Source organism: Rhamphochromis sp. 'chilingali', assembly GCF_963969265.1.
Source record: "Rhamphochromis sp. 'chilingali' genome assembly, chromosome: 8".
NCBI lineage: Eukaryota > Metazoa > Chordata > Actinopteri > Cichliformes > Cichlidae > Rhamphochromis > Rhamphochromis sp. 'chilingali'.
In genome coordinates this window covers 37,564,768-37,588,997 of record NC_137935.1, presented here as the reverse complement: position 1 = coordinate 37,588,997, position 24,230 = coordinate 37,564,768, and the positions used below count along the sequence as shown (strand labels likewise).

Sequence of the window (24,230 nt, the reverse complement as noted above, 5' to 3'; positions counted from 1 at the left end):
AGTATGACGCTGCAGCTGCAAAAATGCATTGACAGGAGCGTAAGTTTTGTGGGTGATCCACTAAAAATGCAGCAACATCATTGCAGTAATGACAAGCATTCTACCCACTCCTGAGATGAGACACATAGAGGTGTTTTGCATTGTGTAGTGATCCCAGTGTCAAAATGTGACTAAAAACCTGAAACACTGCAAAACCACTACAGGTTTCACTTAAGGTTTAGCTTTCAGACAATGTCATCGTTTGAGTTTAAAGAAAAACCTTCAAAACCAGTGTACAATGTATCTGGTTTAAAATTCACATGTGGAATATGGCAGAATGAATATGAGCTGAGGCACAATTGTGCCTAAGACTTACCAAAGAAGTGGACCACAAAACCATTTCCATAGCCATAGACGTTAGTGGCAGGGTCAGACTGAAACTGGATGGTGACATCTGCAGTGGAGGTGTAGAGCTTAAAGCGGGACTTTGATCCTCCATACTGACCCAGCAGTTTGGCTGTAAGGTCATCCCCATCATAAAAGGTCAACAGGTCATTCTTCCCAATATTTAACCTGAAACAAAAATACAAAGAATAAAGTTTTATCTCTGTTAGTGATATTTAGTATTTTATTCTTTTTTATTTATTTTTTTGAAGGTACTTCATTCCTCCTCTCTTTGGCCTCACCTTTAAATTGCACCTTCTCCACGATAGATTTCCGACAGAGCTTAATGTTAATGGTAGGCCTCATAATGTGCTCATACATTTTTAAAATGACAGCAATTACTCAAAGAGAGTGAAGACAAATGTGAGCCACACAAAGGTTACATATTACTAATGTAGAGTATTGCATTATTCATCAGGGGCAGCATAGGTCTGGTTTCTCACTGCAGAGAACAACATCAAGATTTTAATGTGACATTAGTCTAAAGTAAGGTCGTGGTTGATGAACAGAAAATGCGCACTTAAAGTTCACAGTAGACTGAAAGTAAAGCTGCGACTTCTTTTTTCGGCTGCTTCTTTTGGGTCACCACAGATCATCTTCCTCCATCTCATCCTATCCCTAGCATCCTCCTCTGTCATACCAACCCTCTTTCACTGTATCCACGAACCTCCACTGAGGTCCTCCATCCTGGAAACTCCATCTTCAATATCCCTTGTCCAATATATCCACTATACCTCCTTTGCACATGTTCAGACCATTTCAGCCTTGCCTCTCTATTTTAGTTTTTCAAAACACTCAACCCATTTCTAATTCTGTCCATCCTCGTCACTCCTAATGAAAATCTTAGCATCTTTGACCCTGCCACCTCCAACTTGGCCTCCTGTCTCCAGACTATACTTCCTTTCATTCTTGCTCCTATCCTTTTGACACTCATCTCCACCCACCTCACCCTAGAGTGGGTACAGTGCCCTTGCTTCCTCACCTCGCTTGTGCACTGTACATTGCTTTGAACTGTGCACAACACTCTGCATTTAAATTTATCTACCTTCACTATCTCTACTCCTTACATGTTCACCATTCTTCCTTTGAATACTTTCCTGTTGTTCCTCATTCCACCATCATGTCTCCTTGTCCCCTTGTGCTTTACAAACCAAAACTAGTGGATTCTTCCTTTTCATTGCAGCAAGTCAGTAATAAAGCTTGGCCCTGACTCATCGAAGAATTAAGAAAGCGGAACCGGCTGTTTAAACCCCCACAAGGCTGCCCGCTGGGATTGGAACGATGGGAGAGGCGTGAGTTTCTCAAAATGGGCTCATTGAGTCAGCACGGATAAGATCTTGGAGAGGCTCCGGCTGCTGTGAATACTCAGAATAAGATCTCTGACTGCAGACTGGATACATCTCAGAAGGGCTAGCTCGGAATAACATCTCTGGGCGCAAATTGGATGACATCTCGGGGAGGCACACTGCCGTGGGTTCTCAGAAATCGGCTCCTTGAGCACAAGAAATGACAACATCACAGAACGCAAGTATGGCAAAGCTCGCGGCTCTCCAACGGGAGATTGAGAGACCAGTGTTGGACTGTAGAACTGCTTTGAAATTCATATGAGCTGTTTGCACTAAAGTAAAAAGCACCATCACTTCATGCGGATACCCCTTTGGCGCCAGCTGCGGTCTCAAGGCTGGAGCTGAACAACAACACCCTGATAACGACTGTGTTTCGTCTGTTCCCTCCCATTCCATGCAAGGCCACCTGGGTTGGCTGGAAGACTCTTTACTTAGCCTAGCAGGGCGAAGGACACTGTCTCAGCTGAACTCTGGACACGCACACACATACACTTACACTGATATGCACACACTCATCCCCCCTCCTTTTCCAAACGCCTTCGACACTTATTCCCTTCCGATGCTGACGGGGATCAAGGAGACCAGCGCACAGGCTGCAGGCCCGGATGTACTGTCTAATCCGGCTGTCTCTCACCCTTTACCCACCCCTGTTGCTTGTCATGTGTTTCTTTGGTGTATTAAGAGTTTTTTCATGTGCTTTGTGCAGAGGTGTTTTTTCTGTTCTCAAACTGATCTCCCTGTTGGAGCTCAGTCTGGGGGGAGTTATTTTTTTCTCCTTATCTTTTCACCTGTCCTCAGACATCCTGGTGAACTTCTATCGTTGCACCATCGAGAGCATCCTGACCAACTGTATAACAGTCTGGTACGGGAACTGCTCTGCCTCGGACCGGAAGGCGTTGCAGAGGGTCGTGAAAACTGCCCAGCGCATCGCCGGAGCACCACTTCCTGCCATAAAAGACATCTACAGGAAGCGGTGTCTGAAAAGGGCTGGGAAAATCATCAAAGACCCCAGTCACCCATCACATGGACTCTTCACCCTCCTGCCCTCTGGGAGGCGCTACAGGAGCCTCTGGACTAAGACCACCAGGTACCGGAACAGCTTCTTCCCCACAGCTGTCAGACTCCTGAACTCTGCCTCCTGACATCTGACCCACGTTAAACTCATGGACTGAACATACACACACCCACAATGGACAACTGTACCCTCAAACACACAATAATAACATGGACTGAACCACCACTCACAACCACTAGTACTTTATATAGCCTCTGTAGGAATTACAGTATATCTCACTTATCTTAACTGCACTACTGTATAGCTCTGTGTAAATAATCACTCTGCACATTTGATAATTTTTAATCCTACAACTGTTTACAACTTGCATAGTTCCCATTTCTGTATAGCTGTATATCTCAGATTCTGTAAAGTTATTTATTTCATATTCTGTATAGTTTTTCATATTTATATCCTGTTCATAGCCTGTACATAGCCTGTACTCACTACAGCCTGTACATACTTATAGTTATAGAATAACAACATACTTCATACCGTGTACATTATAACATACCATAATAGACCCATTTCTGTAATATACTCACATATCTATATTATTGCTAATATATATTGTAATATATCTATATCACTAAAGCACTTCTGGATGGATGCAAACTGCATTTCGTTGCCCTGTACCTGTGCATGTGCAATGACAATAACGTTGAATTCTATTCTATTCTCATGTGGTGCATTTTCCATTGTTATACCTCTCTGACCTGTCTTCCCCATGTGATGTTTTGTGTAATGTATGTATGGTCGGAGGGTAAGATGGCGCCGCCATTGCGTGCAATAGGTCGGCAGCCTTAACATGAAATTTCCCCTTGTGGGACTAATAAAGGTATATCAATGCAATTCAATTCAATTCAATTCAATAAAGAAGCATGTGTTGCTTAGAAGGCAAAGAGTAAAAGTAGACAATCTTTCCTTGTTTTTTTACATAAAATCTATTGTTACAGCTGGGCGCAATATGAGAGTGACCCTGTTAGAGCCTTTATTTAGTTTTAGTTTCTTCGTTTTCCATTAAGTTATTGGTTATTGGCCAAATACAGTGGTTGAACTAAAATCAATTCAGATAGTAACTAAGTTTTTGCCTACAGCATATATGATACTTCATCCACATAGTGAAGTCTCCAAGCCCAAGCTAAGATAACACTGCTGACATTGGCAGCTCTTACATTATTAGTTCCCATTAGATCTTCAGTCTATAACTGTTACACAGGATGAAAAATTCATTCCATAATGAATAAAGAGATCGTATGTTTTTGGGCACTCATACTCCTCCCACATAACCCCCCCAAGTCTCTAATCTTTAAAAACAGTAGTGTGAACTAGTATGTTATAGCCAACAGTCAGAACAAAAATAAAATTAATGACGTCTTGAACCTTTACAGAAGTTTCACGAGACACACAAGACGTTGTTTTTCAGCTGCCTCAGGTTGAGTGTCAAAATGTTAATGGTCAATAATGCAGAGATTTCCCTCTAGGAGAAGATTGAGTTAATATTGTGGTGAATAACTACAGTCCCTCGCTTGAAAGGCACAGTGCCTTTCATTTGCACTGATTTGACCAGAGCTGGAGCTCTTTTAAACCTCAGGGCTATTTGAAAATGTCACCTGGGGTTGAGCTATCTCTTTGTAGAAGGAAGATTTAGAGCATGGAAGAAATGGCTTAGCCAGAATAAAGCCGTGACATGCTCTTTGCTGTCGCTAATTAATCACCAGTGGCTCCTGATAAAACTCATTAGCCAGCCTGAGATTGAGCTATTAATCACTATGGGAATGCTGGAAAATCAAATGTTCAAGAGGCGTGGAAAGAATCGACACATGGCAATGCCTAGAAAAAGATACAATTTTCTTTCTCTTTCAAGGAAATGGTGGGAATGTGACTGAGCTTGTGAACAGATGATAATATGATTGTGGAGTGTTTATTCTTCCACAGGCAGACCCATTTGTCTTCTCTCAGCTGTAGAGAAGCTGAGAAAAGAAAAATGGTCACACACAGTCTTAGCTCTTGTTATTATATACTTGTTAGGACTTCTCACTGAACAAATTACATTGCAATAACGCTAACTGTAACCCACTAAACTTAGCAAGGCTTGATCAAGATCCAGTATTTACCAGGTTTCAAGCTTTAGGATTCTAACTGAGAAACAAGAGTGACAGCAATGACTGAAGTTTTTTAGTGGCACAAATCAGTCACATCCTTCAGGATTTAACAGGGAATAATCCTCAAGTGGTCTCAGCAGGTCTTTCTAATCCATTTATATTCTAAATGATAATTCTAGCAATTGTTGTGATTATGACTGTACATTCACACAGACTCAGAAAAACATAATCCATTCCTCTTGACATCCAGTTTGTGTAAGCAGGTTTCCCATTAGGCAGTCACTAGTAAACTGCCAAGTGGCCATTGTCACACAGTTTAACATGAAAACTGCAATAGTAGTTGGTAGGTTCAGAAAAATGAAATACAGATGGTTTTATTCTATATGTTACTATGCTGTTTGTCCATTGCTTATCTCACAATGAATATTAAAACAAACGCACAGTTTCTTAGGCAGTGGTTGCTAGACGACTGAAGACCAGTGTTTGGTGTAACATGTTACACCCATGTTACTGCGATCGCATTACATTTTTCAGTAGCGGATTAATCTAACACATTGCTGTACTGATTTTAATAATTACATTACAGTTATAATTGTGTTTTCACCTGTTTTACATTACTTTTTCAGTTATCTGCAGTCAGATGCACAGAAGCAGCTGAAAACACACAGTAACAGGAGGAGTAACTGTCATGGACGAACCTTCCTCTGCACCATCAACACACAGAGGGAGTGGCAGACATGTGTTACCTGTGTGTCTGTGGCTAAGATTTATTCTCAACTTTAATACTTTATAACCTCTGGCCAGACTTATCAGGACGTCCTTGGGTTTTGTATCATTTGGGGATTTGAAATCTTGGTACATTTAAGTTTAAAGATTTATATAAACTTTACCATTATGCTAGTGTTCTAGTTTTGATTTGGTATTTGTTGAATGTTTGGTTCCTTTATTCTTATGACTCTCAGACAGTTTTATCTCTGCTGATATTGAGTTTTCAGTTCACTTTACGATTAACTTTCTGGTTATTATAGTTGAATTTCAGGTTTGCAATCCTTAGTTTTGGTTCAAGACGTCACTGTTACTAATGATGGTTTTTAGTTCCCTCAGCATTTTCCTACATGTTTCTCCCTCTGTCTCGTTTCTGTGTTCTGCGGTCTGACATTGGATGTGTTAGTATTCATCTCTGCATCTGTTCTCTTGTTTATTCCATGACTTTGTTTCCATGATGTTTCAGTTCTGTGTTTGTCTTTGATTATTTCTGTGTCCATCTATCTTATCTCTAATAAGTCCACTGTTTGTTTATATTCCAGTCTTCCCTGTATTCATTGTCAAAATGTCTTTTATGCTCCCTCTGTTTATACTCCTGTGTGTTTTTATTCCTCAGGCGTAAAAGGCTGATGCAGTATTGTCATCACCCTGCCAGATGGGCAGGCAGGTGGTTTGGAAACCAACATTGGGAAATATGATAACTCATTGGCTAGGTTTTCACTCAGGACAGTCCAGTTCTTGCTCCTCACCATTGTCAGAGGATTTTGACATTTAATTTAGATTGTTAAGCCACCTAACACTGACTCCTCATACATAGGTGCCTTTTTTATGCTGAATGAACTCATGGAATTAGTTAAGCCTTTTGCTTTTTAGCTGAATCAACAAAAATGCTGAAGATAACAGTTTGACAGACAGAAAATTGTATCTTTGCAACACAAACGTGACTCCCAAACTTTTCGTATTCACACAAACTCAGACTGATGTGCCCTTAAAAAGAACTGAAGACAGTGTGTAGGACAAAAGAAGTGGCAGGCCTAAAACACTACTTTTACCAGTTGGCAGGTGAGGAGCTTCATCACAGCACTGTCTTAGATAAAAGGAGAGACATCACTTTACTTTGCTACGTTTTTTTATGCCTATTTTTCACTTTGACGCTTGTCCTGACAGAACACCGCTGACTCCTGCTTACCTCAAAAATATTATTAAATTTGCAGATAACACAACACTTGTGGAGCTCATCTCACATGGTAATGAGACCGCCTACAGAGGGAAGTGCATAAACTGGTTGAGTGGTGCGATTTCAACAACCTGACACTAAACATCAGAAAAACAGAAGAGCTCATTACACACGCCAGGTGTGTCAATAGGGGGAGCTCCTGCCACTGAAAATCGAAGAAGTGGGGAGGGTGTCCAGCTTTAAATTGTTATCAGTAAAAAAATATTATAGATATATATTTACATATATGTCTTAACTTGAATCATATTTCCTACATCTGGTATTTTTCTTTACTTTTATTGCAAAGTTTTGCTTTAAATGTATTGTGCACCACATTTACGTTTTCAGGGGAAAAATTACACTAAATTGATTGAATTAATCTTCAGGAGTTAAGCTATTTAAGTCTATTTTTATTCCATCATATGTTGTTTTTAATCATTTTAAATTCTTATGGTATTTTTTATTTCTTAAGATGACTTTTTTTTAATACATAAAGGGTGTGAAAAAGTGTTTGCCTCCTTCCTGATTTCCTATTTTCTTTGTATTATTGTCACACTTTAATATTTTAGAGGATCAAAGAAGTTTAGATATTAGACAAAGATAACACACGTAAACGGAAAATGCAGTTTGTTTATTGAAGGTGTTTATTATTGGGGGGGAAAAAACCCACATGGCCCTTTGTGAAAAAGTGATTGCTCGCTAAACCCAATAAATGGTTGGGTCAATGTTTTCCAGAGCTATTCACACACCTGTTCTGAATCAAGAAAACACTTTAGTAGGACCTGCCTGACAAAGTGGAGTAGACCAAAAGATCGTCAAAAGACAAACATCATGCTGCTATCCAAGGAAATTCAGGAACAAATGAGAAAAAAAGTAATTGAGATCTCTCAGTCTGGAACAGGTTATACAGCCATTTCTTAAGCACCCCAGCGTAGGGCTGGGCCATATTATACCGTTCACGGTAATACCGGTATAATGTTAGGCAACAATAGGAAAATGAAATATCGCGATAGAATGGGAGTAAAACGCGCATGCGCAGTGCCTTTGTTTTCATACGCACATGGCCGATTGTTGAGTGAAACAGATGAACCAGAATTGGTTTGTAAAAATGGTGCAACTGGTTTGGTGTTTGTCCGTCAGATACACGACAAAGCACATTTTTTTGCAGAACATGCAAGCGGCCGTTGTTATTGTCGTATTTGTCGGACTAAGATGCTCTTAAATCTGGGAGTAATCTGGGTCCTAAACTCCGTATGCTTCAGGTCAAACAACACTGCAGCATCACTTAGAGTTAAAAACTGTCTAAATTCTTTCATCTTTAATAAAACGATCAGCATTGCTGCTTTACCAGGTGTAACTATAAAGTTTAACTTCCAGGCATCCATGAAAACAAAAGTTATTACATTTAACGGAGTTAGAAGTTAGCAGGAAGCTAGCGGAAGTTAGCTCGCTAGTTTCGCTAGTTACCTAAGCATGATATTGCATGTTCTGACTGAGAGATTTCTGAAAAAAATCAAACGTACAGCTCTGCTATCACTTCCAACATAAATGAAGACAGGAAACTAAACAGCAGTGACGTTTGTAGGGTTACTGAAGTTGGGCTAGCTGGTATATAATGATGTGCTACGTGATCGCTAGCGACACAGCTATGTTAGCATAACATAAACAGTGAAGCTGGAGGACGAACACTAACACTTTTCCACTTATAAAAGTTAACGTGAAGGTTCTTCATGGTTAGAGACAAATGCAATCGCATGGCAGGATGCTGTAAACGGACCAAACTTCAGTCAGGAGAACAACTGAGATAATCCATCCACAATACGAGGTTAGTCATTAATATACTGCAACAACATGGGAATAGAGCAGCTGCCAGAGAATTCAACATTAATGAATCAATGGTACAGAAGTGGAGGAAGCAAGAAGAATGAGTTTAATCAAGTTTGATTTATCTGACTGCTTTGTTTCGCTTAATGTGCCTTATAATCCCGTGCACCTTATGGTCCGAAAAATGCGTACTGCACCTCTTTTTAACTTCAGTGGATATTATACATGGTTATGCTCAGGATATGTCAGCCCATTTCTACTGGAAATGCCTTTTGGTTAAACTTTCAGCAAGGAATTTGCATTTGCACTGTTACATTTTTATAAAGCTTTAATGTACATAAAAACCAGCTTCTTGTTTAAGTGAAAATAAATGGAAGGTTGTCTTTTTGCGCTAGTAATGTTGTGGAGTTGTATTTTTCTCGCATCAATTATATCGTCGGTTATATCGTTATCGCAAATTTTCAAATATATATCGTGATAAATATTTTTGGCCATATCGCCCTGCTCTACCCCAGCGAACAACCAGCCATGATCCACAAATGGCAAAAACATGGAATAAAACAACATCCAACATCTTTGTTCATTATTTAAATTTGTTTGATGATCTTAAACATTGAACTGTAACAAAAATACAAAACAATAAGAAATCAGGAAGGGGGCAAACACTTTTGCACACCACTGTTCATTAAAAAAAATTATTAAGCACGTCTGCAATGCAGCTTTCGTTCATTCAAGAGAGACAACACATTTCATTAAAAGTCACATGTAAAAACAAGAAAAGATATCCTATTCTATTCTACACCCAGCTGTCCTTCTGTATTTCTGATGAAGCCTCTTTTTTTCATAGTATCATGTTGTAAACAATAATATTATTAAGATCTTTCATCAGAGACTGTATACAATATCTTTTATTAGCACACCAGTGGCTCCAATGAACTGGGCCTGGTGCTCTCTTAACTGGGTGACGATTGGGGGAGCTGTCACTCAAGAAGTGCTCCAGCTTTGTTCTTGGGTGTAGCTAGTGGCCATTCTACATGTGCATTGTGCTCCAATACAACTGAGCTGTTTTCAGCCCCACTTTTTCAGTAGATCAGTTGAATGAGTGTCTAGCAAACACTAACACGGTAACACTAACACTAGCAAATGAACTGATCTTTGGGGTCTAATGCATTGAACAGTATAAATTGCACAGGGTGACTATACCCTAAAGACTCTCACTTTGGAGAACACTTTGAAATTATGAAGAAAGACAGAAGTGTAATTTTCTGTTATTAAACTAAAACCATTCTTTTAAAAATATTTTATTCTCATAGCTTGTGTCTTATCCATGTGTATACAAACAGATAAGTAAAAGCTGCAGAGAACAGTGGTTTGAAATTATTTTTAGCAACTTTGTATCCAACCAGCCAGTATTTTAAGTGAAAACTAATGTTTGCTAGTTACGGATGTTTGATTTAGAGTCTGTAGAGTGGTTAGAAAAAATGTAATGGTATTCCAGTCCTCCAATGCCCTCCTGCCATTTTTTTAATCTCTTGCTCTCTACCTTAGCTCTTTGTGTGTGTGTGTGTGTGTATGGTGTGCACGTATATGAGTTAACCACACTATACCTTACAGGGGAAGGCTCCTCCTGGGATCTCTGCCCTCGTCCCGTGCATACAAAACGTGTCTGTCTGTGTGAAAAGTGAGGATTTTTGCCTTTTCCTGCATTTTGTCAGCTCAGTGCAATATTTGCCTTAAATAAAAGTGAACTAAAATTCTTACAGAGAGTCAGACTGACCCAACATATCAAGGATCATTACTGTTGATGAGAGCTGATTCTCTATCATATCGAGACCTTCTCTCCACTCCGTTACATATTCCATTTGTACGGGGTGGAGAGATAGTGCCTCACTCACAGAACCAAGGTTACAATGTAACCGTACGGTCTCTGGCTATGACACAGATATCACAAAGCTGTCTTGAATAGAAGACTCCATGGTGTCACATTTGGTTACAAGCGTGTGCTTGCAACCATGTGTGCTCATTCACATGGTAGTCATTTTGAATTTGTCCCCTCAAGTCAAACTGTTTAATACAGTTCTGCTGTAACATCCTGAGACATCAACTTGAACTCTGGTTCAAGTTTTTTTTCTCCAACCAAACCAAACCAACACATTGATTGTATTGGTGGGAAGAGCACACACACACACACACACACACACACACACACACACACACACACACACACACACACACACACACACACACACACACACACACACACACACAGGTGCCTCCCTGCTGCTAAATTAAATTCTAATTGAAGTGTTGCTCTTTGACACTGTAGAGTACTGGGCTAGTGGACAACTGGGAGCAAGGATGGACAAGGAGACAACCTTATAGTGTAGAATAGTTAGAATCACGCCTAATTGTACAAGAAGCTTTAATGTAGGACATCATTATCAAACACAGGCTGATAATCATATAAAGATAAGTCATCACTCGGCATCAAACACTGATGAGATAAAGTTTCAACAGTTTTAAGTTCCCCTACAGAAAGAGAGGACAAGAGTCTGTGTGATATTATTCATTTTACTTCCTTCAGTTCTCTTTAATGACACTTGTACTTCCTCCTCTTTCATTTGAAAGCCATCCATGAAACTCATTTATTGATAATATCTCCCCCTCCATCAGAAAGATGGAGCTGGTGATATGTATATGTACACATATGCACAGGTGCGCAATGTGAGGAACCAATACCCAGGGACCATGTTAAAGGCCTCATTTATCTCTGTACACCAGAGATAAGCTTAGGGAGAACAACTGCTATTGATAAACCTGATATAAATGCTCAGGCACCTGCTGGCATGTGTTCAGATGGGGGAGGAGTTGTGCTAGATTAGATGTTAGTTCCATGAATTTGGTTAAATCCCATGGCCATTCTCTGGAAATCTGGACCACAGTATGTGCTGACACCTTTAGTTTGAGCTACAGATTTTTCACAGATTATTCCCGTTCACTGACACTGACACATGTAACAATGTGCCTGAGAAAGTCTAAATCCCCAATTATCATCCCAGAAGTGACAACATACAGTAGAAACCACAGTGATGATTCTTCAGGAAAGCGGGGGAGCAACAGGGGTTTTCACAGCTATCTGCTTATGACATTTACTTCATTCTAGTAACATTCAATCTGTTGTGACGATATTTCTTATTGTAGCATCCAACAATTGAACAAAGTAAATTTAAAATAGCTGATGTTGCATTTAATGTCATATGTTTTAATCCTGCCACCTTTCCTGAGAGAATATTAAAGGATCATGTGGAGTTTTTGACCATTAACAGTGTTAAAACAATGATTTTTATCAATTAGGAGAAAGCTTTAAACTGGTATTGGATTATGAATTAGAGAACCAGATCAGTGAAGAATCAAGCTTTTAATTTCAACAGCAGTAATAAATCAAATCAGAATCATCAGAATGATGATCTCACATGTAGCTAAAATAGCAGAAGTGAGTAACTACATTGGGTCATTCGGTGCCTTTCTGACTTTATACTATGTCCAGACTTTAGACCAGATTGTAATATGCCAGACAGCTAAACCAAGGGTTAGGGTTAGGGGAACAGAAGAAGCCCGTGTCATATTAAGGAGAACACGTGTTTCAGGTCCATGCTTTATAGTAACTTTATTCTTAAAACACAGATTTGGCTGCCAGGGAAGTTTGACTTTTACATCACCTGCTCAGCAGCAATAATTACTGATGTTTGCAAACTCCCTCTCAAAATCCAGAAGAAGCCATTAATCAGTATTTCTCAAAGTACAACACAAGTGGTGCTCAGAGAGAGAGAGAAAAGCGGAGCTTAAGATGCATCCGATGCAAATGAGCCCCCCTTAATTTGCTTGCAAATGGCAAATGATTTTCTATGGCTGACTGACTTATCAGGCCCTGACAAAGCAGGGTGTGCTGTTCTGTGTCTTCACCTTGGCACCACAATCTCAGGAAACAAACACTCTCATGCTGTACACTTGCACCCTGTACTCCACACAGCAGCCATTACAAGAGTGCAGGGTTGGGGATTGGGGGAGGGCTCCTAAACAAATCCCTGATATAATTAGTTTTCTCCACTGCACCTAATTAACCTTTGTCTGTGTGCCATTTACACATCTCATTCACAAGCTGAGCATTCGTTCATTAGCTGCCTGTTGTGTTTTTAATGTGTTTTACTAGTCATGGTGAGGTAGCGCTTTGTTAGTGTCATACTGTTTCTGTGGATGTGTTTGAAGCCTGGGACTGCTGTATGTATCAGCAAAGGAGATAAAGCAAGTTTTGTGATGATTAGATGCTGCTTTAGTAATGTGGTTTTATGCTCATCAAAGGCCAACGAAGTGAAATAGATTGAACATGTGGAAGATGGATACGTACACTTGAATATCTAGCATGATCCTCTTGTCCTCCTCAACGTGGATTCCCCAGATACAGTCTTGGCCTTTATCATAGGATTCAGGCCAGTTGGGAGAGAGCACCACACCAGCTGAGTCTGTGATCTCACCACTGCACACAGCTGGAACACAAACACACAAAAAAAAACATGTTTACAGTTTAAATCTCTAAGTCATCATCAGAGATCGCTCTGTCCCTTTGTTTTGGGGTGTGTAACAAGCAAATTGGATGCGTGATCTCACTAAATATAGAAACAGAACAAAGAATTTTTTGTAATACAAACAATTAAAGAAATGAAGTCTGCTGTCAGTTTTGTATTGCTGAGAGTCAGTGTTTAATTATCTGTCATCCTGGGGCCAAAGATGTCAGTGAGCCCCCCGAGACTCATTCTTATATAGTGCTTTTTACAACATGCCACATTCACTATGTTTTAAGTGCTTACTAGCTAACATTCAGACACATTCATATCTTGCCCAGGGATATTTGGCACGCAGACTGGGGGAGCCAGGGATCAAACCACCAACCTTCCGATCAGTAGATGATCTGCTCTACCTCTGAGTTCAATCCTAAGTGTTAAGATGGGTGTATCAAGGGGAAAGTGACTCAAAATGGACAAAATTGTTGCAAAAATGTAGAAGATGACAAGAAAGAAGCACAAGTAATCCAAAGATGCATGTCAATGAATCAGGCATACAAACCTCTGCAAGCAGGCTCAGTCTCATTCCACTGTGGATTGTTAGGATCCATGCACTCAATGGTGACAGATCCCTGTTCCAGAGTATACCCCGGGTCACAGGCAAACTCCACCACAGCTCCTACTGACCAGGTGTTGTCAGTGCTGGTCATGTTACCGTACTTCACAAAGGGTTCATAGCAGTGACCCGCTGCAAAAGCTAGAGAGATGGAAGTAATGTTACAAAAATAGTTGTAGGAAGGAGTTAGAATCCATCGATCTATTCGTTTCCGCTTATCCTTTTCAGGGTCGCAGGGGATGCTGGAGCCTATCCCAGCAGTCATAGGGCGAGAGGAGGGGTACACCCTTGACATGTCTGTGCAGTACACCCTTGACAGGTCGCCAGTCTGTCACAGGGCTAACACACAGAGACAGACAACCATTCACACTCACATTCACACCTATGGGCAATTTGGATTAATCAATTAACCTATCCCCACAAGCTGCATGTCTTTGGACTGTGGGAGGAAGCCGCAGTACCCGGAGGGAACCCACGCAAACACAGGGAGAAGATGAAAACTCCACACAGAAAGACCCTGGCCTGATGGTGGAATTGAACTCAGGACCTTCTTGCTGTGCGGCAACAGTGCTAACCACCGTGCCACCGTGCTGGAGTTAGAAGCTCCATTAATAAATAATAAACAATTGTTTATATTTGCCCTTATATATATATGTTCAAAATCCATCTTTTAGAGTGTGCATGTGTCAACCAGCACGCAGCCTGTTTCAGTTGCTGCTTTTTCTCTTTAGTTTAACTTTTTTCTTACTAATTTTCTTACTTTTTTCTTACTAATTTGTTTGTCCTTTACTCTTCACTCAGATGAGTGTTCATCTGTATTAATAGCTTTCTTTTCTACATCATTTTCCTAGGGATTATTAAAATATTCTGATTCTGAGATCAAATGTATTTTGTTTATATTTTCTTAAAAATGTGATTTTGTTAAAATCATATTGCATCTTTCACTAGATTTATTTCAGGGTCTCTTTTTTCAAGTGAAACACAGAAAAGAAAACATTAGTTAACAGATAGTCAAGCTTCATAACAAAAAATGTTTAAAGACTGATGCAAAATAGTGAAAAATATTATATTTAGTTCAGTAAAGCTATGAACCATATTTTAAATTTTACCTTCATCTATGTATTCTGTGGTAACTTGTAGGTTTTGACCCGTGTCTTAAATCAGCCAAACAAACAAACAAACAAAAAAAACAACCAGTTGTTTGTCAACCAATTTGTTTGTTAAATCTTTTTGGGCTTCCTTAGCCATTAAAAGATTGGTTTTAACTCATTCACTGCCAGCCATTGGCAGTGAATGAGTTAAACCCATTGACTCATTCACTGCAATTGACGGCTATAGACGTCAATGGCAGTGAATGAGTTAATATTGCATGCTCAGTGAATAACTCAGCCAGCAGAAACCCAAAAATGAAGAGGAGAAGCCATCATAGGACAGGCCCCTGCATGGTATGTACCACCGGCAAATAGAGGAAGTGACTGACATCCAAAAATCCTACTGATGGCTGGACAAAGCTGGACTGAAAGACAGCACAGAAGCACTAATCAGGGCAGCACAGGAACAAGATCTAAGTACAAGATCCATAGAGGCAATGGCCTACCACACCAGGCAAGACCCCAGGTTCAGGCTGTGTAAAGATGCCCTGAGATAATCCAGCACAAAACAGCAGGGTGCAAGATGCTTAGCAGGCAGGATATATGTGGAACACTGTAGCCAAGCGGCCGGCATAGTATACAGAAACATCTGTGCTGAACACCCCTTGGAAGTCCCGAGGTCAAAATGGGACCTTGGGTGGTTGAGAATGACTGGGCTAAGATCCTGTGGGACTTCCAGATACAGACGGACAAACTGGCTAACCAACATAACAACATCGCTAACGTACATAGTAGTGGTAGACAAGCAGTAGAAGATGGCCGTAGTGACAGATGTAGCAATGACCAGTGACAACAACATCAGGAAGAAGGAAAAAACTTGAGAAGATGTGGAGGGTGAAGGTAAGAATGGTCCCAGTGGTAATCTGAGCACTTTGTGCAGTAACACCCAAGCTAGGCGAGTGGCTCCAGCAGATCTCAGGAACAACATCCGAGATCTCTGTCCAAAAGAGCGCCGTCCTAGATTAAAGGTCTGTCAGTCAGTAGTTCCCCATTCACTCAGATTCCATGGCGGCCAAAATAAAAACAAAAAAAGTGGACTGATATTTTGGTTTATTGTGGGTTTAGATTAAATTAAGTTAATTAGGGCAATAGTGAGTGTGGATTTCTTTAAATTGCCACTTTGTTGTGTTTCCAGATTTTAATCACAACCTTTTTTAGTTTAATTTAATGTTATTAATATGATATTAAATGGAAACATCCATCCATTCGCTTTTCAGGGTCGCGGGAGGCGCTGGAGCCTATCCCAGCTGTCATAGGGCGAGAGGCGGGGTACACCCTGGATAGGTCGCCAATCTGTCGCCGGTGGGCTAACACACAGGGACAGACAACCATTTGCACTCACATTCACTCACGCATTCACACATATGGGCAATTTGGATTGATCAATTAACCTATCCCCACTAACTGCATGTCTTTGGACGGTGGGAGGAAGCCGGAATACCCGGGGAGAACCCACGCAAACATGGGGAGAACATGCAAACTCTACACAGAAAGACCTCGGCCTGATGGTGGAATTGAACTCACGACATTCTTGCTGTGCGGCAACAGTGCTAACCACTGGTCACCGTAAATGGAAACAGTAATTATAAATAATAATTATAAGAAATTACCACATTAGTACATTCTTGTTTCTTCATTGTTACCCTACTATTACCACTTTATTATCAGGCTGTAATAGAAAGTGCTATCCAACTCATCATGCATAATTCTTACCTTGATACCTAATGGCTATGCCAGTCGATGTTCCTGTGGCATCTGTAGTAAGCTCAATGAAGAGCTGCCTAGATGTGCTAAGGAGCCCTTCATTAGGCAAATACTCCACCTCATAGGAATCATACAGTACGGCTGCATTTATGCTGTTGCCATTCTTGATCAGGAGCCTGAAAGACAGTGAACAAAATTTTATTTACAGGGTATCTTATTTAACAGAATGGAACTTTTTGACTCCTACTGGCTGTTCTTTATCTGTTTGCATCCTTGCCTACAATTGAGTATAAAATACTGATTAACGTAACATATTTGAATGATCTATTTAGGCTACTTTGGAAATTAAAAGAAAATATCAGTTGCATGTTTAAACATATGTACAGCAAATTATAAACAGATATTTACAGCATTTTTCTTTTCAATTTGCCTTTGTACACCTCCAGTTGTTTAAATCAAACATCTGACTTTTCTTTTATTTCAGAGGGTTTAAGAACAATATTGCATTTTCATACATACTCCCTATTTTCAGACACTCAAAAGTAATTTAGAAGAACTAACATAAAAAAAATCATTTATAGTCAGTGACTGGCTGAAGTGTAGAACTCACAGACGTCACTGGACTGCAGGAGAAAGTTTGAGTACCTGGAACTAGCAGAAAGCCCCAGTAGAATCAAGCCCTGAACCTTCTTGTTAAGTGGCAGCAGTGTTAATAACTAAATAACTGTGTCACCAGTGTTGGGGAGTAACAGAATACATGTACCGGTGTTACGTATTTAAAATACAAAATATGAGTAACTGTATTGCGTTACAGTTACCATTTAAAAAGGTGGTATTCAGAATACAGTTACTTTGTTGAAATAAAGGGATTACACGGCGGTCTTTTCCTGTTTCATATGTTAGGCTGTCCCCTCTCTATTTTTGGTAATTCCACGCTGGTGGAAACCCAAACAAAACACGCAATAAGAGGCTCTAATGTCTGGGTGTCAATCTCGCGGCCCATGTCACCTCTACTTGCAGCCCGCAAAGAGACGTGAAGAAATATTTTTTTAAAATTATTCAAAAAATTTTTTTTAATATGAAGGCAATAGGCAGAGTATTACAGGCATAGCCCTAAAGAATGTAGCCTAATGGGCAGTGTAGCCCAGTTGTAAGTAAGCTATTAAGACTCGACTGTACACTGTGTTCGTGTTTTCCTCTGAAACAATAAGCTCCGTTGGAGCAGCCTTTCAACGCCGCTCTCTGTCTCTCGCTAGCAAAGTTGACCCAGACAACAAAGTAAGGCTAGTTTTTGGCTACGAGCCCGACACGGAACCCGCCAGAGGTCCCTTTACTACGGGTTCGGAGCCGTGGACCTGTTTTATATACGCGCGGAATAGTTTTCTATACGAGATCACTGCAAAAAGTGCAGCCTTATCTAATGTCCACCCTACTGTTACTCATTTTATATTAAGATTTAAAAATCTAGTTGGTGTTGGTATGATGAGTGACCTTCAGTAATAGCAACAAATCACACAGCAATAGTACATTCATGTAGTTGTAAAAAGCATGATAATATATTAAGTAATCCAAAGTATTCAGAATACGTTACTCTCATTGAGTAACGTAACGGAATATAATAATGGATTGGATTTATATAGCGCTTTTCAAGGCACCCAAAGCGCTTTACAATGCCACTATTCATTCACTCTCGCATTCACACACTGGTGGAGGCAAGCTACGGTTGTAGCCACAGCTGCCCTGAGGCAGACTGACAGAAGGGAGGCTGCCATGTCGCGCCATCGGCCCCTCTGGCCATATGCTACAAAATACAGGGTGGGCCATTTATTTGGATACACTGTAATAAAATGGGAATGGTTGGTGATATTAAAGTCCTGTTTGTGGCACATTTGTATATGTGAGGGGGCAAACTCCTCAAGATGGGTGGTGACCATTTAGAAGTCGGCCATCTTGGATACAACTTTTGTTTTTTCAATAGGAAGAGGGCCATGTGACACATCAAACTTATTGGTAATGTCACAAGAAAAACAATGGTGTGCTTGGTTTCAACGTAACTTTATTCTTTCACGAGTTATTTACAAGTTTCTCTTTGTTCACAGCCATTGACATGTCGAAGAGGTTAACACGTGAAGAGCGGATCGAAATTGTGTTGATATCTGGTGAACGCAGTAACCGGGTCATTGCAGCAGATTTCAATGCAAGACCCCCTACAAGACCACCCATCTCCCATGCTACAGTCAGCAAACTGCTTGCTAAGTTTCGTGAAACTGGTTCAGTGTTGGATTTGCCAAAATGTGGACGCAAGAAAACTGTCACTAATGAAGAAACATCAGTGGCTGTCTTAGCTTCATTCAGCAAGAGCCCACAGCGTAGCACTCGCCGCACATCACTGGAGAGTGGCATTAGTCGAACATCCCTTCGGCAGATATTAGCTACTCACAAATGGCACCCTTGCAAACTTCAGCTACTGCAGCATCTCAATGAGGATGACCCAGATCGGCGCACAGAATTTGCAGAATGGGCAAAACAAAAATTGGAACAGGGCCCTCAGTTCACGCAGAAGATTTTGTTCAGTGATGAGGCAAACTTTTATGTGAATGGTGAAGTTAACAAACAAAACCACCGCTATTGGTCTGACACTAACCCACATCGGATGGATCCCTCCAAGACTGTTGGAACAACAAAAGTGATGGTTTGGTGTGGTATATGGGGCACAACGATAGTGGGTCCATTCTTCATCAGTGGAAACCTCAAGGCCACTGGATATTTGAAATTGCTACATGATGATGTGTTTCCCTCTTTATGCACTGAAGCTGGCACGTTCCCTGAGTTTTTCCAGCAAGATGGTGCACCACCACATTATGGGTGCCAGGTCCGAGCATTCCTAGATGAACAGTTTCCTGGAAAGTGGATTGGTCGTCGTGGGCCAGTTGAATGGCCCCCAAGGTCTCCCGATCTGACCCCTTTAGACTTTTATCTTTGGGGTCATCTGAAGGCAATTGTCTATGGTGTGAAGATACGAGATGTGCAGCACCTGAAACTACAGATACTGGATGCCTGTGCTGGCATTTCTCCTGTGGTGTTGCTATCAGCGTGTGAAGAGGGGGAGAAGAGGGTTGCATTGACAATCCAACACATTGGGCAGCACATTGAACACATTTTATAAGTGGTCAGAAACTTGTAAATAACTCATGAAATAATAAAGTTATGTTGAAACGAAGCACACCATTGTTTTTCTTGTGACATTACCAATAAGTTTGATGTGTCACATGGCCCTCTTCCTATTGGAAAAACAAGTTGTATCCAAGATGGCCGACTTCTAAATGGCTACCATGGTGATTCACCACCCATCTTGAGGAGTTTGCCCCCTCACATAAACTAATGTGCCACAAACAGGACTTTAATATCACCAACCATTCCCATGTTATTACGGTGTATCCATATAAATGGCCCACAATCTACATTTTGGGGCATGTAATCTGTAATCTGTAGTGGAATACATTTTAAAAGTAACCTTCCCAACACTGTGTGTCACCCAATCATTAATTACCATGTATGAAGGAATATACACACATAGAACACACACACAGATTTGATGTTGATGCACGTCACAGCCCTCCACCAGCAGCAATCTTGTGGTTGTCTTATTCTTCTCAGTTAAAAGAAAAAGGTGTATCAGAGCACTAAAGTGTTAAATAAAATCAATAAACTATTATAAAATATGTGTATATTTATATTTTTTCTTAATGTTCCTGTTGGTTACTTCATAATGTAATGGGTTAGAGATGTGCCTAATAAACAAATAATATCCAGTTCAGTCTCAGGAGGAGACGCCCTTTGTGTTGTGTCAGGAAGAGCATCCAGTGTTCAAAACATGGGTAAGGGAGCAGTTGAAAATAACTTTTTATTTTTATTGTTTCTGTTCACATAGACTCATATTCATACTCACATTCTCTAGATGGGTAAAAACCCTAAAAACACTGGCTATAGTTTTTCATGCCATTACCTATAAATCATGCAACATTTTGAGTGTTAATGCATTCATAACAATTTTTCTTGCCTTCCAGATAACAACTGGCTGTGATTTCTTGCTATAACAAAAGTAAATCAGCAAACTCTACATTTGTAATCTGTTAAATAGAATATCAAGGGAGCATTTTGAGTACATTGATTAGCTAACGTCTAAAAACCTATAAACAAGAAAGAACGGTTAATTAAGACTGATTAATTAACTGAAGTCATTTTCTGTCAGTATATAATATCTGTGGGCTTGTGTACTGTAGTATCAATGATAAATCACCAATATTTGTCATTTTCCCTTGGTTTATTGGAAAAAGTGAGTACATAGCTACATGGGATACATCATAGCAAGTTTCATGAAGTGCAGCTGAACACTATGAAATAGTGAGTAAATGGTCTTAAATGACAGATCTTAGATTTTGTTTGTTGAATAAACACTAGTATTTATATACTTAGGTTATATAATAACTAACTAGTTAAATAAATAATAAACTAGAGGGTTATATGATAGAGCATCTATCAATCGGCGGATCAATCAGTGGCTCCTCCAGTCCATGAGAGAAAGTATTCTTGGTCAAGATACTGAATTGCGAGTTGTCCCTCCATGTGACTGTGTGAATTGATGTTAGTTTTAAAAAGGGTGGGGGTGGGGGTGCACTGTATGAATGTGTGTGTGATCGTGTGAATGAGACCAGTAGAACGCACTTTGTTCAATCAAACTGAGTAGAAAGGTGCTATACAGTATACTGGAAGTACCAGTCTATTTCTGGCCTTTTAAAAGCCAACAAACCTTGGTGCATTAAATGAATACCTTTTGCACATTTGTCAGTTAACTTTTCCAAATCACCACTTCACCTAAATCTTTTCCTTTTGTTTCTAGAGCTGTCCAGATATCCCTTCGTATCTGTGAGGTCTCCATCTGTAGCATGAGTATAAGAGCAGCCTGGAGCCACTATTGTCTGGCAGACAGAATGGATTACTCAGCTAATTTCTCCCCCATGGTTACTCTATTCACTGGCCCTTAATTGCAGCCCCATGCTGCTAAAATGACACTCAGCTGTCACCGGTATGTGTTGCACTGACATCCTGATGTTATTCTGTGGAGTCTTCAGGGACAAAGCAGAAGGTACAAAGATAAGAGGCCTCATGATTGAACATAAGTTACGGACTGTGCTGAAGTAAAGAGGAAAGTAGTACATCAAAGTTAACAGGGTGTGAGCCATGAGACAGTTACACCAGCCAGCAAATAGCTCATATTTTCTAACAATCTGAAGTGTTTAAGGAGCTTGAAAAGAAAAGCATCTGGACTTCTTTAAGTTGCTTGAAGACGTTTCACCTCTCATCCGAGAAGCTTCTTCAGGTCAGAAGAAGCTTCAGGTCAGAACTGAACTCTTCAGCATAAGCCCTTCAAGCTTACATGTGGGGCAGATATGATGAGGCAGAGGCGGAAAATGGGTGGGGGGTGCTCTGGATAGAGGATTTTGTCATGTAATTTACTTTAATTGGACGGCCAAACATATTAAAACCCAACTATAACACTTCTCACCATTGCCAATATTAACATAACTAAAAAGGGTATGCACAACAGTCCTCCAGACATGGGCATGTGTGGTACCAGGGAGGATTGAACGATCTTAATGTCGTACGACCAAATACATGTTTGGGGTAACTATCCAGTATTGGTTGAGTACACATGCTTCTTTCTGAACTTCTAAAAGTTTGATTTAAGGGGGCAGGATGTTTGTTTAAGAGGATGTTTTTACGATACCAGTTTACTAGCTACTACCCTGTCGTTGGTGGTGCGTTGCAGGCATTTTTCAAGTCACCCCATGCACAATACATGTACATCCCAACTGTAACCTGAGTCTCACATTTGAACAGATTAGTAATTACAATATTAAACCTTTCAGGAATATCCTCTATATTCTTTAAAGTTTAATAAGGCAAAAAATGACAAACAAAAAATTACAAAAAGGAAAAAAACAAACAGTAACAATAACTAACAAAAAAGGGACTACATTGCTTTGTTGCATTAGGTGATACTCATTGGGTGTCTTTCATTCTAAGACTGTGTAAGACTGGAAACTTGGAAATTGTGCACATAGGAGCTTTAGAGTAATTGTTTTTGAAATGATCAATTTGTTAAAGGAAAGAGTTTTCAGTTTACAACAATCTCAAATCATAGCTTACCGATCATCATCCTCAGCCAGTGCTACCTTCTCAAAGTGGATGTGGAGCCTCTGGCCCTCAGGGGCCTCCAGCAGCCAGTGGCAGGTTAGGTTGTTGCTGTAGTTGCTCGGAAAACCAGGAGAGACAATCCGACCAACTGTGATGTTCCTCACCAAACCTCCACAGGCAGCTGAAAAACAAGAAGGAATGGAACTGAACATCAAATTAAACTGTGGTGGATTTCACATTATGTAGTGAATCTCAGTCAAATTTACTTGTACTGACATCATCTCATTCTCTATTACCCTAACTTAATAACCAAACTCAAACTGGTGACCATGAAAAAAAAACAAGAACCAGCCTAATAAGACTGCTTTTAGTATTTGAAAGCATTCAGACATTTGCCAACATCAAAATTTATTATAGCAAAATTTATTTATATTTCCCTTAATTTTAACATTATAAATTGTAAACTTGTAAAGCATAAATTTGATCCATCTACTGCATAATTTGATTATCATCATTAGTATCACACCACTGCTGCTCTGCTGTCAAGTGCTGTTACAATAATTTTAGTAAGTCAACACTTCCTGATACTGTTAGTTGTTATCAAGTAGCTAGTGTAGTACTGTTTGTACTATATTATGAAATTTCCGTTGCAGAAAAATAATGTGAATGTCTGGATGAAATAAAGCCTTTTGGGTTGTGCTAACAGCAGCCAAAGGAGAAACAATGCAAACTGGAGGTGACTACATAAAGAATACAACTGTCTAAATACACTTGTACATTTTACAATGCACAAGAAATCTAAGAAATGTGAATAGCATCAATTATTATTATGTAAAATAATTCTGTAGGAAAACCATTTAATTGCTGTCTGTCTGAGTAATTCACACTGTCAGTAGTTTTCAATTAAAACTACCTTCTACCAAGAAATAAACCTATCAACAGTAGATACACGACTTGATACAACTGCATGTAGGTGAGAAAATAGCTTTTGTTAATATTCAAGCTGTAATCAAGAATTTAGATCGTCAAGCTGTTCCTAAGACCGTGCTGTTCTGTCCTTCCTGAAATCTGCTGGCAAGACTCGCCCAGTTTGGAGGTCACAGGCCTGAGTGTTCTGATTACCATGGAGACCACTGATGCCTTTACCCTCCACATCTTTTCCAGTTACCTCTCAGCCCTTCTCAAGCTTCATGTGTCCTTTCTTCCTGATGTTGCTATCAGTTACTATTTCCACATCTATCACAACCTCTTCTTCTGCTTGTCCACCAC

General features: G+C 40.0%; 1 protein-coding gene across 1 annotated transcript in view; it reads right to left on the bottom strand.

The window, feature by feature from the left end:
* The window catches only part of sez6b (seizure related 6 homolog b), a 230,615-nt gene that overhangs the window by 10,436 nt on the left and 195,949 nt on the right, over positions 1–24,230 (bottom strand). Inside the window, exons 6-10 of the mRNA XM_080888197.1 lie at positions 22,974–23,142; positions 16,773–16,939; positions 13,855–14,049; positions 13,139–13,277; positions 356–552 (exon numbers count right to left, since the gene is read on the bottom strand). Coding sequence (XP_080744323.1) covers positions 356–552; positions 13,139–13,277; positions 13,855–14,049; positions 16,773–16,939; positions 22,974–23,142 — 867 coding nt within the window. The remainder of the gene's footprint in view (positions 1–355; positions 553–13,138; positions 13,278–13,854; positions 14,050–16,772; positions 16,940–22,973; positions 23,143–24,230) is intronic.